At 48.2% G+C, this 20,017-nt stretch overlaps 1 protein-coding gene across 1 annotated transcript in view; it reads right to left on the reverse strand.

The window, feature by feature from the left end:
* LOC131294753 (uncharacterized) overlaps positions 1-20,017 on the reverse strand; it is a 48,190-nt gene that overhangs the window by 9,650 nt on the left and 18,523 nt on the right. The window contains exons 2-5 of the mRNA XM_058322798.1: positions 19,267-19,947; positions 16,621-19,215; positions 15,807-16,461; positions 15,640-15,719 (exon numbers count right to left, since the gene is read on the reverse strand). Of these exons, the coding sequence (XP_058178781.1) occupies positions 15,640-15,719; positions 15,807-16,461; positions 16,621-19,215; positions 19,267-19,909 (3,973 nt within the window). The 5' untranslated portion in view covers positions 19,910-19,947. The remainder of the gene's footprint in view (positions 1-15,639; positions 15,720-15,806; positions 16,462-16,620; positions 19,216-19,266; positions 19,948-20,017) is intronic.

Below are 20,017 nucleotides of genomic sequence, written 5' to 3' on the forward strand. Positions count from 1 at the left end.
TCCAGGGGATATCAGTAATGCCTCTTTTCCTGACGATATTGCGAACGGTCCAGTCAAGCTTATCAAAGGAAATGTTACAAACTTTTCGCTTACATTAGCACGAAAACTATCCGCTGTAACGGACGTTACCGTGGATGGCATGGGCATCCGAGAGTTGGTAGTATGGCCTACCTGGAAGCATCTTTCCGCCCAAAACAATAGTATCACCACGGTTACCTTTGCTGGGGCCGATTTGTTGGGGGGTTTGACAGATGTTGATCACTGCCAGCTTCTAACGCTGCACCTTCAAAACAACGCTCTCAAGCGTGTGCCATCGTTCGGAAGGCGTCTCAAGCATCTCAAGGTGCTGCTACTCGACGATAATCTACTGGAGAGCGTGTCTATGAACAGCTTCGCTAATCTCGGCCAACTGCAAACGCTTTCGATCGCCAGGAACCGGCTGATTCAGGTGACGACCGGGGCGGAAAGTCTATCGAGTGTACAGCTGGTGAAACTGATGCATCTCTCGTTAGCCAGCAATCGATTGCTGGAGTTGCACGTCACCGGGTGGCAGATGGAATCACTCGAAACACTGGATCTATCCGGAAACGATCTGTACCAAATGGACGTGCCAAATCTCGGTCATTTCCGTGCCTTAAAGGAAGTCCGATATGCCGGGAATGATTGGAATTGCGAGTGGCTTAGTGCAATGCAGCTGCACCTCGTGGAGAATAAGATCTCGGTCACCGATGCTGAAGCGAGCGGAAGGTGCGAGCGGGAAAAACTCATGACCCTCAGAGGGATGTGCTGTTACGAGCCGGCCTCAAAAGATTTCTCGCTGGATCTGTTCGGGGATCGCTGGGAGCAGCTATACGAACTACAGCGCCGTTACGATTTGGTGAAGTTCGGCTACGACAAAGCGGAGGCAGCAGACATGAACTCGATCGTTGAACGTACTCACAGCTTTCGAGCGAACCTTTCCGAGCCAGCGAGTGGCCAGGAAGCGATCGAAGCGGGTTTACGCCGGTTACGTTCGGCGCTGGACATCGAAACAGCGCGCATGGAAGATCTAACCACCCGAATCGATCGCTCCGTGACCGAAGTTCGTCAGCTAATCGAAGATATCTACCAGCGGGCGACGCAACCAAAACCGACGTTCAATGCCGTCGTCCAGGAGTCGCTGACGGACAGCATTGCTCGAATCGAGAAGAACATCGTACCGCTGCACAACAGCATTCGTGAGTACGTGTCCGAGATTATTGCGTACGATAGAAAAATTCTGCAGCTCGACAAACAGATTGCTTCGATCGACAAATCACTGTTGGAGCAGGCGAGCGATTATCGACAGCTTAGCGAACGGGTCAAACACATCGAGCGCGACGTTGCAGTGGCATATAACCTCGTTGAAGAAAAGACTAACGACTTAACTTCTCTGTCCGATCTAGTTGAAACGGGTTTCAACGAGCTAAAGTGGGAGTGAAAACAAACAGGGTCGAATGATATCTGAAGGAAACTCTAAAACTAGTGCACCAAAAACTTTTCATTATTCAAGCGAATAAAATTATCTAAACGACGAGTATCATTACTCTACAGCTATATCGTTTATTAACATGTCTCTAATCACTCCGAGTTAGTGGACGTTTCTTCCTCTTGACTATCTTGCGTCGGTGGGCGTGCGCAAAGTGCCTCTAACTTCTCGAACCTTTTGGCCATCTCCCGGAACTGATGTGCGTGCTTGCGTTGTGTCTCTTCCAGTGCGTCTATTTGCTTCTTGGCCCCACGAACCTGATGCTGCAGCTCGTCTACAATCCCGGTACGGCTTACGAGCAGCAGCACTGGATCCGGCGTGGTAGCGTTTTCACTGCAACATAGTTAATTCTCCAGCAGCAATCCAGGCTGACAGTCTGCTTCGTCCTCGGTGGTGAACGAGTCCATCTCGCGCGATTCTAGCCGCTCCAGCATCCCGAACAGCCAGCCACAGTTCCAGGGGTTGTGATGCAGTTCCACCGTCCGTAGGGCCGGCAGTTCCTCGAGAAAGGTTAGCAGGTAGCCGAGCCGATTGTGGCTGAGGTCGAGTACGCGCATTCGCTCCATCCGCCAAAGGGTGGTATCGAGCACCGGGAGCTGGTTGAACTGCAGGAAAAGTTGCTCCAGGCGTGGCAGAGACAGTGTCCGGGTGGCGCTGTTGGGATGCGTGGTGATCGTGCGCAAGCGGTTCCGTTGGAGTGTTAGGATTTTCAACCGCCCGAGTGCCGCAAAGTCGTCGAGGCGAAGCGTTTCGAGTAGATTGTCGTGCAGATAAAGCTGCTCTATTGCGGTGAGTACTCGCAGTCCGCTGACGTCGGTCAGACGATTCTGATAGAGATGCAGCTGTTTGAGTGGGAGCCCTTCGGAAGCCTCAACGCTTGTAATAACGTTGTCGGGTGCAAACAGGATATGCAATGATTCGCACCCCTCGAGAGCGAGGTGTTCTATTTGGAGTTGGTGTATCCTAAGATTTTCCACCGTCTTTAGCCTCTCGAACAGCTCGCGATTGAACGTGGGAATGGTGCTATTGATGATCCACAAGGCTTTCTCTCCAATCGGAAACTCTGCTCCTTCTAAGGGCTTGGTTACATTTTCAACCACGCAGAAATCTTTCACAGGTTTCACACAATTGTAGGGGAAAACACTAGGTATGATGAACATCAGAAGTGTCACCATGGGCGTAAGAAGCACTAACTTCGACATTGCTAACAACTTCAAGCTAAACACAGCTAACAAACTGATCACTTCACAAACTCGCGAAGACCAACCAGTGTTCACGAGGAAGTTTGTGTGTCGAATAGCTTCTATTCCTACTCTGACATCTCGTCGACCGATCACTTCGAGATGCTGTTATCAGCAACGTTATTCCAATGATTACGGAAACATTCGCAAAGGTCACCATTCGCGGACGAACCGTGACGAGTTGATGATAAAGCTCTGTTGATATCATTTGTCATTAATACCACTCACCAAGAAAGGTGGAAATCGATTGCACTTCGAATCGATCCCTGTCGGCGTCCGGCAGCGGGTTGTTCGCGACCACCTTCCACTTCTCCTTGCCGTCCTGTAAGGGTCCGTGGCCGCCTTCAGTCTGTTCGGGTTTGCGATCGATGTCTATCACAGGAAGCGACGGTCCCTTTGCCGCGTGTTTCCTCCTCGGAGGTACATTCGGAGGTTTCGGTGGAATGCAAGGCGGTTCGGAGCTTTCCGTCACTCCCGCCCGAGGGTCTGGATGGCGCACCCGAACCGTCGTAAGGAGGGACGCCGTGGGGGCCGGTTTTCGCGGGCGCCCGGTGGCAAAGTTTTCATACACATGATCCGAGGAGAACGAAACCCTTGGTCCGGTTCGCTGGAGGCGCTCCGGTTCGTCCGCGTTCGGCGGAGGTTCTTCCGCTCGCGGAGGATCATTGCGATCGTACAGGTAGACACTGGAGGTGGAGGACACGGAAACTTCGCCGACGGCACGCGGGCGTCGTTTTCTTGGCACTGTTCCGTTGCAAACCGGTGGAGGCGGCGGAAGGTTCGGGTTCACACCACCTAACACCATCCTAGCGCCGTGTCCGTGTTCACTTCGGCCGATTGGCAGCGCCATCGCAGGCCGCTCATTGTTGTGACACTATTATACAAGTAAGTCCAAGAAGCGTGGAAGCTTTTCACAGCACTAGAACTGAATTGTTGGGTTTGGATTGGAAACTAGCTAAAAGATTTACTTATTTAGGACATCTTTAGATGTTTTCTAGTAGTACAAAACAGAACGGAATGGAACTCATTGGAATGCGTAAACTTGTTGACAGTGAAACTTAATGTAAATAAGAACAAAATGGAGAAATCTTCACCAAAACAAAGCCTCGCTTGATTGACCATCGATGAAAAGGGTGATGAAAGGAGTCCATCGACTTTGCCATTACGTTGCGGGGGTGAGTTTGAAATTGATCCGGTCCATCAATTTCCGCCGGTAACCTTTACCATCTCAATCTGCCCCTTCGCTCCAATCCTGTACGGTATCCGGCAAAAGCAGAAAACAGTGAACTTTGAACCTCACCCCGGCCTCGCTTTCCGTCCGTCTCGTGGGAACGGCTCATGTCTTCCGCTTGCGCGATCATCAATTTGGCAAGTCGGCGAAAGTCGGCGCTTGGGAACGACCATGGGCCCGGTTACTAATGGTTGCAAAAATCGATTCCACCAACAATTCCACACGCGTGGCCATGTTTGGCTTGGTACAAATTTTAAACCTGTCAAAATGGGGTGGATTTAAGGTGTCGAAACGGGTTCATCCACAGTCATCGCTTTTCAATCGTAGTACGCGGCGAAAGTGATTGCTTTTTAATTCTTTAGGGTTTTGAGGAGTGCAGCGTAGTAGACACACTGTTTCCATCATCCATCGCACATCTCCAAAGGTATTGGCTTGTGTTTCCTTTGCGGCCGAATGATTTTATGGACGCGCTGAGTCATAAATACTTTCACCGGCCCTCAATTAAGGTTGCAGTTTGTTTGCGGTTTGGTCCGTCATATGCTCGTCCAAATGCATACATAACGATTTTATTGATTCAATTTGATCGGTACTACCTTTTCCGTTGCCGATTGCTCACTAAGCTGCCCGAAATAGCGGAGAAAACTCGCTTAGAGCAAACCACGCGAGTTCCATTGGAAGCGGTTTCAAATTCATCAATCAACAACAATTGGATGATTTTTTTTTAATCATATGTTATTTGTTTCGTGCTCTCTTCAGATAGTCAAATTGGTTTAGACCACGAAAAGAAAACACACACACCTTTAAAAACCTCCCTAAATAGCTTTGATGAACTGCAGCGACTTCTTCGCGAGTTTATGAAAGGGAAATTATAGTTCCGAATCGTATCCGTTTTTCCCCGCGACGGCCATTGCTAATCGTTGGGCCGCCTTGCATAACACCGGCGCGAGCAGCGGTTCGTTACACCTTTGCGGTGCGTCGCTTTTCCGAGCCACCGCGGAAAAGGCCATTTGCGCTACTACACCGGCGGAAACAAAAACGCGGCTTCAATTTAAAGGCAATCATTCGATTATTACGGGGCCACCGCGAGATCACATAATGATCGGAGCGATTGAAGCGCTCCGTTTCGGCTCGAGCACAGGGGGTTTTCCACTGGCCACTGGGTTTTCGTAGCACCCAAAGAGGCACAACTTATATATTTTGTCAACCGCTTCCGAAACAACGGACTGTTAGTGGTGGTGGTGGGAAAGTGTAAAAACGAAATTAAATTCCACCGGAGGTCGCGATCAATAATTGACGGCCGCACTTTGGTGCTTCCGTCTTTGTTTTGGCTTTGAACGACGTGATGAGGCGTTTACACTTACATTTGGGAAAAGTAGTTCTTCGCTCCGGCGAGGCATCATTCACACAATCAACGCCAAACCAGCTTCAGCCTCAACGAGCCAGCATGGTTTTGCATTGAATTCATCAGTTACGAAAACATTTTCTATTTTGACACCGGCTGGCGAAGGTCAGGTGGTGAAGCCTCCGGCGCAGAGAAGCAAAAACTCACAAAAGTGAATCTTTGTTTGAACCTCTTGCTCATTTTCGCGCGTCGACAAACGCCCCATAAACGGGGTATGGAGGCACGAAGGCAAACCGTTTGAGACAACAGAGAGAGGGAGGCCTTTTTGGGGATTTGAATTTTCGATTAAAGCACTGCGCAACTCCGTTGGATTGTTGGTTTTGTAGGAGATTATGTTTTACGAAAACGGCCCCGCTTCCTACCGTGGGTTTTGTTGGAGGGAATTTCTTAATTAACTTCTTTACTTTTTTCTTGTTTCCACCCAACGAAGATTATATCCGGAGCCCCGGGGTTCAAGCAAACAGTGCAGCCTCACAGTGGTCCATGCATGTTTTATGGAGGAGGTTAAATGTGGCGCCGTGTGCAACTCGACTCCCGAGCCCGTGATCAAGATACAAGCGTCACGCGGCTCGGTTGCATTCTGGAGCGAAGAGAATGGACCCAACTAGCGCGCCGGATTAATGGCCGAGATGTGTCTACTTAACATTGAATGGTCACCGTAAAAGTGTGACGCCAACTTGCCGGCAAAGTGGAGCATTTGAAAGTATAACAAAAGCAAAACCACCCTGGTTACTGGATGGAAATAGTTTTAGAGAAAGTGCCGAAAGCGTTTCTCAGATTCTAAATATTCTTACCCAAAATATTAAGTGATTTGTTTGTTTTCAAATATTTGCTCTTTGGAAAGCAACGGGTTGTAGATTATATTATTTCAAATCAGATTGTGGCATTATCTGGGAATGGTAGTTTTTATAACAGGGTTGAAAATATGAGCTACATTTATGGACCACAAACCAACACAAATAGTGTTTCCTCATATGATTGCTGTTGCCAACTATCCGTGACGATTTACTGAACCACAGCTAATCGCTTTCCCTAAGCCTAAGTACATCCGGTGGTTTGGAGTCAACACAACTATAATTCCGCGGACCCATTGACGTACACCAATTCTAACGCTAGTGTCACACGCATTCGTGGCCGATTGGGAGCGCAGACACAGACAAGATAGAGATAGTGAACAAAACCGATTTCACAATGGCACAAAACGCTGATGACAGTTAGATGACCGTTCGGACGGGAATTGTGCGTGAGTGGAGCGCTTAAGTGGGCGTATGGGGCGATTATGGGGAGCCGCCAAGGTCAGGCTGATTTTGCATACAGTACCAGCGATCTCAAGCCTGCACTGAAGAGGAGGAGGAGGATGAGGTGGTGGTGGATGGATGCATACTAGAGGCGGCTACTTCAACACAAACTCACTGGTGTGCTGGAATAAATTTATATCGTTTGGTTATGTGTGTTTGTCGGGTTGAAGTGTGGAGCCGGCGGGTGTCTAGCAGATTAGAACCAAGTCTCACAGATAATACCATAACCACGGTGTAATCGCGTGCATTGTTACCTAACCTACACACCTACACGTCGGTGCACCTGAGCGCACCTAAGTGCATTCGAACGTTGAAACGCTCGGGTGGGTGAAACTTTCCACGGAAACCCTTTCCCTGGCACTACGAGGCAGGTGGAACTCCACACCCCAGTTTAAGGCCGCTTGGTTGGGTGTCGGATGCCTCATAACTCACGCACACACCAAGCAATGCATTTGCAACGGCTCTCGGTTTCGTCAATCGAAAGTCGCGCGTCGAACACCGATTCTTCTTCACTAACGATCCACTTGGTAGTTATTGCATAACGCCAAGCCAGCAGCATTAGGTTCGCGAGGAATCTAGATCTAACAACAACGAAAAACGGCGGACAGCCTTTGGGGAAAACATGGTAAAAGGCTGTAACAAGCACTGACACCGAGTACTCATCCATGCCTTTTTTTAAGAAAAGGTCTACCAACGACACGAACCAAAGAAACAACAACAGAAGCAGAAAGAAAGCAAAAACGCGTCACATTATGTTGATCACCCTTTTCGCAGTGAGCCACGAGGTTGATTGGTGCGAGCATTTTTCCTTCGCTCCAAGCAAAGTGGCCAATTTTCCGTTACATGATGGTTCGGGAAAACCAAAATCAAAATATTAGCCACAGCGAAACAACAATGGAGCCAAAGTGCAGCGGAAAAACTGCATTTCGTGCAATAATCTTCGAAGAGGTGCTTTTCATCGATTATCACGCTTTACAAACGGACGAAAATGGGAATAAATGGATTGTTTGCGCAGCAGTTGTTTGTAATTTTTGACACACGAAAATGGATCGAAATTTCAAAAGGAAATCCTTTTCATCATCGCGAAGACGAATCCAGTTTCGATCAGCTCTTTTTTTCATTTCATTCGCGTGGTCCCAATTGAGCAATTATTGATAAACCGATGAGAAACGGTTCGATCGAATTGGCAGCGAATGACGTAGCTCGGAAAATTCACTTTGAAGATCAGCTCAGTGAAGGCGAACGATAAAGAGGGGAAAAAAAAAGAAAATTGGATTATGATTCGATTGATGTTTCAAAGATTAAACAATCATTGCAAGAATTAAAATCATATTGCTGATCGCTTGCTTGTGGACTAGATTTCATGGAGCTTGTTTAGGCACAATTTTGAATTGTTTCCATTATGAACACATTTTTTCTAAAGCTTACGCTGGTTTGTTCGTTGTTCGAGTTAGAGAAGGAAACCCCCTAACTACAACACGCTTGTGTGACAACGTCCTTGCTTCAAATGACTCTGAATTCTATTAGAATAGACCATTGTAACGTTGAGAGCAAAGGAAGTTTGCGGATCCAACCACGGATGATTAGACTACTTCCTTTTTTCCCATCAGCGCTTTTCGGGGTGGGAAATTTCAACCGTAGGAGGCTCGGTTTGGAGGATTTATCGTTTTATAATTCCACCACACGGAGGGACAATCGTCATCACCATCAACATCAGGGCTCATAATCATCTTCTTCGCGCTGTCACCCGGGGGTACAAATTTGGATTATCCATTGTGATCGAACGGATACGGATCTACGACGATGTTGGTCCACGGTCGCGATAGATGTTAGCCGTCAATTAAAATAGAATCAAATGCCAACCCCCGAGGTGCGTCCTAACGGCCTTCCGGCGCTCACGGCAGGCTCCGGTCGATTGAGAATAGCCTTGAACGCTTCAGCCGACCATTAGCATGGCGTGCGATGATGAGGCCGCATTATTACAGCCCGTTTGCCGATGTTGCCAGATGGTGGGGCCCACAAAAGCTCCGAACTCTTTTTGGCATCTTCGTTTGCCTACCGTGCGATCGTACGATCCAACGGAATGACGCAGAAAAGAGTTGCTCCCGTCGTGAGCTGGATTAAGCCCGAAGAGCAGTTTGGAAGTCTCGAAACCTAAAGATAATGTTTTACGCCCAGGAGCGACTACTACGACAGCAAAGAACTGGAGCTATCAGAGAACGTTCAAGTGCGTCAATAACGCTTGTTTCCTTGTTTCACTATAGTCCGCTAAAAACCAGTCCCGGGGCAAGTTAAACTTCGTCCGACACGTAACACTGAGACCAAGGAGTGTGTGCCAGCGAAATATAAAGGTGTTCAAACACCGAAACTGTAGTCAAATTGGAACCGACACACTGAACCTGAACCGGTTTTGGGGGATCATCTGTTAAAGGAAACTTGATCCAAATGCCGAGATGACTCATAACTAGCCGCAGTTGCTTTTCAGAACTCGTGTTCCACCATTCATGGCACGGCCTGGCCTTCGTTGCCGGTTTGCGGAATATTAGCCAACCTCGATGGCGTCTCTGTTGGCACCAAACACTTTGTTATCACTGTGTAAATTATCATGCCACACAAACAGCTCCAAGAAAGCCGCAATTGGGACAAGGGATCCAACTTCCATTGGATGATGTAACAAAGACTGGTTTTCATCTTCAATTTGCCTCGATCCGACTTTGGGAAAGTAAAGCAATCGTGAACGAGGAGGCCTTCGTTGAGGATGACGCAGGGCCAAGGGTCAACCAGAGTCGCTCGATCGAAGGGAGAGGTCTATCATTCCACTCCAGTGAAGCGTAATTCCTGAGTATTCCGCCCACTGGGAGCAGTCACAGCACACCATCCCTCGGCGAGGACAGAGGATTGCTCAGAAGTCGCCCCGTAGCATGCACTTTCGTCCATCGATCGAGCCTACGCTGACTGGCTTTACTCGCAACGTATGATTAATCGCGTTGGAAGTTATTTGCATCGCTGACCAATATTTTCAATTGAATCCCATGAAGCTTAATCAAGAGGGAATTTCCGGTTCTAAAACAACAACTTTTCTTGGAATTCATTTCAAACGCAAGAAATGCTCAAAATCTCACCAATTACCATTACTGATTCCGTACAACATGATAAGAGACCAAGCTGTTGAAATATACGTTGACTTATGACCTTTCTATCGCGTTGTTTGATGCGTTCATCGAATCGGACGATCACTTTGTAGAAGAACACTCTTGCACGGTATATTGCTGATCTCATACGAGGGACACCAGCAATACGTAATACTGTTTTATTAGCTTTTTTCCGTACCGTACACAATGCAAGCAAGTATTTGTGATCGCTTTGCGTGTCCGCAATGTGCTGCAGAACAAGTTTTTCGTATAGCTGTTGCGGCTTGCCTTGAAGCGCCCGGTTTGTGCAGCTCCTTCTCCATACTCCATTGCTGTTCACGGACAGGATACGAAAATCGTTCGCCGCAAGTCTTCAGCGCATTCTACAAAACCCACCCCAGACGTAGGTCACCAACTTTCGCGGTCGACGATCTCCAAACGCAATTACCAGCATCTCTAGATGCTCTTGGGTGGGATCGTGGGTAGTCGGAGGTTCGATTTAATTAAAAAGATGAGGCGAGAGCGCGGTTATTTAGACAGTTATTTAGACGACGCAGCATTTAATCCAGTAGGTTTTTACTTTCGCTTGATTAATCTTCGCTTACGTGGTATACGAAGGCCGCGTATTTTGGGGGATAGAAGCTCCAAAGCAGGAAATACAACTCACTCTCTTCGAGCAGCTTCATTCCCGAGCTTTACCACCATTTAAACGAACGACATGACACAACTTCCGGCCATGTTGGCTGCTCCGAAAAATGGTGCACCATGGTTCGACAAAACAAAAAGGTTGGCAACGATCGAGCGTTTCACGAATCCGGACGAACTCGTTGCAGGAGATCCAACGGAAGTCTTAGGCTGTTAAATAGGCCGGACACTCGTCAGACCTAATTACAGCCTGCGACACCCTGCATCATGACATACGGTGCTTGCGATTAAGCGTTTCGGGACCGCACACAAGGCAGTAAAATGAGAAATAAGAAATCCACCACTGGTTTGGTTCCAAGCTGGCGTTAATTGCTTCAGGAACTAGGAACACACCATGCACCGTTAGTGAGTTCGAATTTGGGAAGGAAAATGTTGACCTTCGCAAGATACAAATGGATGCCAATTAGCAGCTCTGGCTTCAGCTGTGGAAACAAACCGTAGAAGTTAAACATCTCATCAGCTACATAATTCAACAAACAAGATTTGAGGCATTGGAAACAATTTGTGATGCCGATGTCTGGGCATAAATGGAGTTGGTTTAAATACTGACAAGGGTCGCCCGATCACGCCCGACCGGATATATCAATCAATATAATTTGAAATGACTCTAGTTAAGTTAATGAGGTCAGCCTGAAACACTCCTCGAATTCCGTTCTATTCCATTCCGCTCGGTTTTATACGACTCCAGAAGTAACGTAAAATAATTTGTCCGGACCACTCCCTGAATGATGAATTCGATTCGAAAGCATTCAAAAACTTTGGAACAATCGAAGTGAAGCATGGATAATGGTGACTCCAATGTTCAACTGAATTACTGAGTGAAACACTGAATGCAGGAATCGACCATTTTGTAAAACAAGTGTTTCCAGTTGCCAATGCCCAGCTATTTAAATTTCCAACACCTCCACATAATTCACTACACGGCGGTAACACTTTCTCTATCGCACACGACACCTTGCCGTTCGGTTCGGAATTTTCACAACGAGTCGTCACAGTCCACGAATTATTACTCTTTACTTGCGTAACAAAAGCAAACGTGGATTTGCGAAAAAAAAAGCTAAAAATTAACACATATTCAAGGGGGACTTTTGCACTACGACGGTATGTTGATGAAGATACACATCGATCACATGATAAATAACACAAGAAATTTCATTCAACAAATTTCCACTACACATGTTAAAGAAGTTGTTATTGAAAAAAACTTAGTCGAGGAACAAATGACGACGTTTTTGAATACGTCCAACGAGCATCTAGAGAAAGGATTCGCGTTTATTATGTCACTGCGTTTCGTCGATCGTTTGTGCAATCGGCTGCATTTGATCGAATCCGGTATTTCTGGTTGGTATTTATCGGAAATGTTTCAGTATGCTGCCGCAACCTCGTTCACCGTGGCGTGTCGTTTTGTTGCATTTGGTCACATTTTTGTGTGCATGCTTTGATCCTCAACTCCCTCCTCGATCTCCAGCATTTTTCTGCGCCACCCTTTCCTACGTCCATATCCATTGATGGAGCATGACTCTTCGTTGCATTCGTTCCGCTTGGGTTCAGATGTGCGGAGTTTCGAAAACATGCTCGTAGCCGATCATAACCATCAAACTGCAGGCGGATGGCACCGAAAAGCGCTGTTGTGGAAAGTGGTATCCCTTCGAACGGCACACATACACCACAAATACACTAAACAAGGCTGTTTACGCCTCATTTCAGGGCTCTTTTCCGGTGTTAAATGCGAGAACTTCGTGCGGTTTGCGCCAGGGGATTTATTTTACTTTTTTTTTCATACACAGAACTCTTCAACGAACAATCGACAGAACACGGAACAAACTCTCGATCAATTTAGGCACGTCCCACGCGAAGATTAATCCCCTTGACGGACGGACTCGTGGGTGCTACGGCGTAAGAAATCCTTTTGGAACGCATTACATGACCTCACCGTGGACCACACAACAAACGGAGGGAACAAATTCGCGCATACCTTAGGGGCACATAAACACACACACACACATACATCGGTGAAGTAGCACACAAACTGGGACATAAATGTTACGAGCCACTGGCGACCAGAAAAAAACCTTTTCCTTCAGCATTTACTCGAACAACGAGCCGTCTGAGGGTCACGCTTGGTTTTATGTTTTCAGTGCAACACACACACACAACACACACACAGGGACAGCCAACATGAGTGGCATGCTTACGTTGAATATTCCAAAGCCCCACCGACTGGCCAACTGAATCACGATCGACGCCACAACAGCGTGCAGCGGATGAGGGCGACGAGAACTGAAACCCCGGACCGATATTGACGCGTGCGTACACTCTCATGCACGAAAGCTTACTAAACCCTCCGTTTTTCCAGCGATCGTGAGCCTCGCGAGCGTTTTCGCTGGTGGCGCCTAAACCCCGGACCCCCATCGTGGAGCCGCGATCGCTTAGTCGCGATTCTTGGAGAGCGGTAGAGAGGGATCGTGCTCTCTTTGGTTGCACTTCTCTCCGCAGCATCGGTGTTATGCGACATTTGCCGTGTGTCAAACGGATGCCCGATGGAAGGGGGGATTCCACATCTTCCCCAAAGCCGGGGAGATATTTGTGATCAAGCAAACTAAAGGCTACCAATTGACTTTATCGGTGTGTGTGTGTGTTGAGTTAAAGATGACTGATTGTTAATGGAAGAAAAATAGAGCATCACTGAACCAGGCGCAAGTTTTATACTGATGGTTTATGTTAATTTTCTGCTTCGCATCAAGCGGAATGCAAATGATCACACCGTTTATCTGCTGCACCAGAAGACGAGCTAAAGCCAAGAATTCACCCCGGTCCTATTGAATGCTGAAATTCCGGCACTGACCAGATTTGACAGGTGAACTAGAGCTGCCAATAATTGCCTAAATTGCGTTTGGAATCGTTATGAAACGCAGCTTCTTGAAACTTCAAATACCCAAGGTTGTGCATCGAGAGATCTTGCTGATGCTGCGGACGACTCATGCTGTGAAATTTCACACCCTCTCGGAGACCGCTTCACGATGGCCGAACAATGGACACATGGAGAGAATCGGATTGCAGTGGGGTTGGAGAGTCTTTTAATAAGCATCATCGTCCGAGCATCAATGGTCCGGTATTTCGAACGCTTCTAATTTCAGTCCGTAGGAAGCCAGCTGCGAAAGCATTGCCAATGCCATTAGGTGATGCAAATCGTACCCGATGAGATTGAAGAAGACGGGTGTGTGATGGGGATGTATGTGCATCACATGCACCCGGCACCTTCCACAGCTTGATTAGATTGACATTTTAAGGTGAAAAATGGCCTTCATGATCATCTTGGCGTTCGTCTTTTTTTGGCGATCTTGTGCAGCGTTACTTGAAGCTCGCAAGAGAGGCCCAAGGCACGATGACCCTTCGTGAGTAGTTCACTGAACGCCATTGTCCATCCCAGCTCATCCGAGATCGACGAGATCGTTTCAGAATGCGTAAAAGTGGCTCGCAGTGGATGAAGACTTGTGCAACTGGAGATCAATCAGCCGGGTCAATTAAAAAGCCACATAGATACACCCACGTACGTGAGAAATCTCCCGCTCCACCACGGCGATCCTTGGAATCTCCCGGGAAATCTCCGCACCGAAGGACCATTCGGGCGTAATCGATTGAGGCCCGTTTGTCAATCGAGACAGTGTTCTCAGCCGCCCTGGGAAGCTGGTACAATGTCTCCGTTGAGTCAATTGCTCCGAGTCCACCTAATTTAACTCATACGATGGGGTGCCTGCTCGCACACAGAACAATAGTGCGATTAATAGTGCTGTGCATTTTGTAGTGCCAACACGATGATACGAAAGCACCGTCTCTGCTGATGCATTCGAGCAAGTGCAGTCCCAGCAGTGGTGCAACCGATGGTGTCGTGGTAGTGACTGTCGCTGCTGGTACTTAGATTCGATTAATTTTGTGGCAATGATGACGGCGTTGAATGGCGCTTGGAACTCTCTTAGTTCCCAACGTGCCCGAGAGTAGCATGTTGCTACTGCCCGAACATCTTCTTATGTAAACAGGTTTACTATTGATTTACTTTCACACCCCCGTCGGCCACAGGCACACATATGGGGGCGTAAGTCCGTGAGCTCCGTGGTTCAATTGTTGAAGGCGAGCATTACGGGCAGAAAAACGGCATTTCACCAACGAATCTTTCACCGTTTTCTCAGCTGGTCGCAATCTAGCCCAGTGCACATGTTCACACAGTGGTAGCGTGCTAGATGCAATGGAAAAGAGATCAAACAACGTGGCGGCAGACGATAACAATGACAAATAAAGCGTGAAATAATCATAAACATCGTGTTGCGATGTTCAACAAAACCCGCCAACGCATGCAATACTATGCGTTGCGTAAAGCAAACGAAACAATAATCAAGCTAATCATCATCTTTACCATAATGCGAAAACTATCTCCGCTAAGAAAATAATCAGCTTTAATCTCCACAATATCGCATTAAAGATAGATAATAGAAAAAATGCTCTAGCAATGTAATTAAGCCTTGTTTAATTACAGGCACTTCATTTCACCTAAAAAGAACAATTTTATGATGCGATTGAGCAGTATTTCTTCAATCTAGTAGACTGCTCTCTGAAACCCTATTTGTTCTGCTACCGTTACCGTTACTAACGTAGCCGTTACGGTGTTTATACTGTTGCATACATTTAGGCGTAACATTACGAATTTCGTGCGAAAACGAAAAACGGACGAAAAATGTTGGGAATATACGAAAAATCTTGAAAAAACGAGATGTTGAACTATTGCATTGAGTTTCTCAAGATTGTGGACGAAAGAGTACATAATACAATGCTACTCGCTATTCATAAAACACTGATCAGGTTTCTACAACAACAAAGTTGTATGGCATATTCGTTTTCTTAACCAATAATATTTTTTTCTTTTCAAAAATCGGTAATGAAGTTTAATCATAAATAATATTAGGAATGTAGCGTAAATGACCAGCGGGAAGTGATTAAAACCACAGCACACTTCATTAGGCCGATGGAATACCGTTCTAGTAACGGGAAACTAGTTGTAAGGGTACTGATCGAACCAGTAAAGGGGGAGAAATGATTTGCATAAGCAGACGATCATCGTGTGCCACTTACCGTCTGTCTTCGGGTGTGTGATGCGAGGCAGTTTCCGCGACCTTAACGGCGTCTGGTGGGTTCGTTTACGTTCGCGCACACTAAAAGAGAGAAAATTGTATAAAACAAATACAATGTAGTGTCAAGCCTGCTTAGTGGAAAGCTTCCCCGGGGGAATGGGAACTTACACGATAAAGTTCGGCCGCTTAGATGCCGTCGTCCCAGAGGAAACCATGCCGTCGGATCGGTCACCAGCCTCATCCTCGTCGGAGATGTCGGTCCAATCGGCGCTGTTGCTTGTATCACTACCACGTTCACTTGGTGGTGTTAAGCTGGCCAGCCCTGCCGTGGTACCGTACAGACTGTTGGTGATATTTTCCGACGCCAGCGTCGTCGTGGAGCCGCCAATGTTTCGCCGATTAAGTGCCATGTTGCGTACAAACTCTAGTCGCGAGCCTATCGATTCGTAGCAATTCGACGATACCAATGAAACGTTATCTCCTGGTGGCGATGGAGGCTGCGTCCGCAAACGCACCGGTTGCAGCATCTGCTTCTCCTGTTGCTGCTCGTACAAACGACGGTCTGGCACAGGAAGTTCCATTTCAGCTGATCCACCGCACGCCGGATCATCGTAGTCAACACCATCGGCGCTACGAATGAAGTCGTAAATATTCTCTTCGTAGATATTCTCCTGCTGTGCCTGCCCGTACTTCTGCGATCCGTGGGGCGATTTGTCCAGCAAATCGCCACCCGGACTCAGTGGAAGTTCAGTAGATGATATGCTCTCAAGTGTGAGGTTTAATCGATCACTGACCAAAGTCGGGCTGGTGACATCACCTAATGCTCTGGTGTTGGTGCTGGATGCGCCGATTAGATTATTCCTTGGTGGTAGGGGAACCCCCTCTGGCTTTGGAAGGTCACCGGATGATATGCTCTCAAATGTGATGTTTAGTCGATCACTTTCGGCAGTCGAGCTGGTTGTGTCGTTGGATGCGACGCTGCAGTTATTCCTAGGAGGCAGGGGAACCTCCTCGGGCTTTGGTGGCCTTGGTGGAATCTTGCTATACTTGATCATCTCATAGTTCGACTGATAGGTCACCTGCAGGTGCTTCGGAAGCGTTTTTGGTGAGGACGAAAGATTGCGCTTTGGTTGTGGCAGTGTTAGATCGTTGCGGGTATCATCCCTGGCCGGTGGAAGATCCGGTGGGGGGCTGCAAATCTCATACGTATCCTCTTCCTTCGCTACAGCGTCAGCAGATGCATTCTTTCCTTGTGGATTTGCGCCGAGTTCAAGCTCGATCGACTCGTAATTTTCAAAGGACTCATAGCTGTTGATGCTGATCGTATCTTCGGGGATGAGATGAGTTGCTGGGGCATCTTCACGTCTACTGTTCGTTCTGGAAATGCTCTGGTAGATATTTTCTGACTCCCGCTTGGATTTGTGAATAAACGATTCAATCTTGCTTGTGAGCTCAGTCAGATCGATCGATACCACTGGACTTGAGCTGGGTACCGATTGCTTCTCACTGATCCCCGTTAACTGCGTACCCATTTGTTGTATTTCCTCCGGTTTCGTCACGGGCTCATAATCGTCCTCCAGATCCCGCTGCAAGCGATCCCGCCGTTCGTTAAGACTCATTCTTTCCACCGTTCCACGAGAGCAAGGAAAATGATGGTCATCCATCGAGACCGCCTTGTTGATAACAATAGTATTGACCGCTTCAACAATGTTCATCTGGCTGGTATTTGTGTCACCATAAGATAGCGAACCTGACCCAGCGCCACGAAACAGAAAGGACGCATTCGGACGCACCGGCAAATTGTCACCACTTGGCTGTTGACCTTCTCCCTCTTTCGTCCCTCTGGCCTCGTCGGGATCATTGAGTGTCAGGTCGTTGAAACTTTTCGACAGATTATCGATTCTATGGCTGGCGGCAGAGATTGCTTCCAGAATTTTCTTCTCGGAAACTTCCATCTGTTGGCCGAATCGTTCCGATTCTATCGCTTGCTCCGATTGTGGTTCATCAATTTGTATCGTCGGTATTTCGATAGAAGAGATGAACGATCGTCGAGTAGATCCGGTTGCCGTCTTTTCGCCGGGATCGTCACGCAGAACCACTTCCACAGGTGCGTCCGGCGGCCTGGTAGTATCGATTTGTATTTTTTTCGATGATCGGAACGTTAGTCGCTCGTATATTTTCGAAACCGTGCTTTTGCTTTTCTTCTTCTCTTTTGTTTCTTTCGATGGAATAGCTTTTTCTTTGCCTTCAATGTTTATCACACTTTCCACCGAGGGCTCGACAATGTTTGCTTCCTTAGATGGATTCTCTTCGCCGGACGCTGTGCTCTGTCCACTAGATTCTATTGTTATAACACTCGTTTCCGTAGTTACGGTACTTTGGCTATTCGTGTCTTCCGGTATCTCAGGGGTGTGAAGTTCAGTTCTCGACACTGCGACACTGCAATCCTCTTTCCCAAGTGTTCCATCGAGTATCGTATCTACTTCCTCGCTGCTAGACACCGGCCGGACCATCTTCGACTTAATACCTTTTGTCTTTTGGAGCAGCTGTTCACTTTTGTCCGGCACCTTCGGTTTACTGCGTCCCGGTGGAGGCTTACCCGTATCACCGTGACTAGATGCTCCCGCTCCATCGCTCTTCCGGCCGCGGGGAGTAGTGTGCTGTACGTTCGGTTCGAATATCTCCAGTACCTTTCGCACGCCGAGTGAGCTTCGACCCATTTCACCCCACTCCGGGCGTCGGTAGATATTTTTCCTCAAGCTCGGACGCTTCTTGACACCCGCTTTCCGAACCGACGAGCTCTTGCTGGACGCCGACGATATGTCATCCGAGCTTTCATCCGTCCGACACGCACTACCGGCGGTGCTACTACTGCCACTGCCTCCAGCGTTGGAAGAGTTCTTCTTACGTAAACTCGCCCTTCCACTACCGTTCCGGCTGGCCGCTGTGAATCCGTACGCATCGGCTCCAACCGATCTACCCGTATCCTCCACGACCTTATACGCCACGTTACCGCACTTGTGGATGTACCCGCCACGCTTCTTCACCTGCTCCAACAATCCCGCATCCTGTTGGATCATTTGGTTGAACTTATTGGTCAGTGCGGCAACTTTGGTGCCATTTCCGGCCAACAGCCGTCGGTTGTACGGTGAAATGTTGTTCATGAAGCTTATCTTTCGCGTCGGAGTGTTTCCTTTACGCCCAAGCGACGAAGTACTCGGTTGCGCCGGTTCCGGAGATAAAGCGCACGTATTTGGCATACACCCATCGTCGACAGTTTCTTCGATCGAATTTTGTTGAACATCCATTTCTGCTGTAGTTTCTTCTTTGTCGTCGACATTTGACGCGGTTATGGTGCACACCGAAGTCTCCAAAACATCTTCCGGCCCGGTGATATTCTGAATATCGACTCCAATAAAGTTGTTGACGTAGTTCTCCACCCGTATCGGCATTTTGCCTTGCTTTTCGTCCTGCGTCAGTGCACGAATTCCAAGTAGTTCCTTCCGGCGAGCCCAGTGTATCTGGTTCCCCGAGGGAGTGGAAGTTACCAGCGGAAAGGAATCGCGTACCGTGGTTCCTGCGGGAGTCGAGCTGGGAACAGCTAACGCCGCTAGCCCTCCACCACCACCACCACCACCACCACCAGTGCTAATGCACTGTCGTTTCTCCACCTTCTGTGTGTCTCTGTCGGGGCTAAGAAGAGCCGCATTAGAGGTCCGTTTTGCCGATCGACGGATTGAGCCGTTTCGCTGAAAGCGCGAACCGGCCTTAGGTGAGGCGGACTTCCAGGTTGCACACCGACTGGCCGCTCCGGTCGGTGTACCGATGGTAGCACTTTTCGCCTTCCTCACCAGCGTATCTATGGCAGTTCCACCAGCTGGCGGTGTGCTGGCACTCGAGAGCAACCGGCTGTTCCAGAACTGGCGCAAACGCTGCACGCTGTACGATGGATACTGCACCGGTGACGAGTCCGGTGATGATGACGATTGCGTGCCGTTGCTCTCGATGGCGCTCGAAGGAGGCGATTCCCGCCTGGACTCGATGTCGCCTTCAGCCTTTGCCTTCTTCACCTTCGGCTGTCCGTAGTCGGGGCCGTCGCTCTTGTCCGTTCCGGGCGTTGTGCCAGCGTTCGTCCCGAACAGGTAGAACCTTTGGATGAAGCTTGCCACCTTCCGGGTGTCGGCCGCCGGTTGCGGGGGGTCCTTCTTCAAGGGCTTCGGACGCTTCTCACCAGCCACCGGCGTGGTGTGGTTGCTTTGCACATGCATCATGACCCACCGAGGCAGTGGAAACTCTCACCACCGCTGACCTAAAATGAAAAGGAAATCACCTTTTAGTTTTATGGAAACACGTTTTTATCGGATGCTAGACCGCTCAAA

Source organism: Anopheles ziemanni, chromosome 2 (genome assembly GCF_943734765.1).
Source record: "Anopheles ziemanni chromosome 2, idAnoZiCoDA_A2_x.2, whole genome shotgun sequence".
In the NCBI taxonomy this organism is placed as follows: Eukaryota; Metazoa; Arthropoda; class Insecta; order Diptera; family Culicidae; genus Anopheles; species Anopheles ziemanni.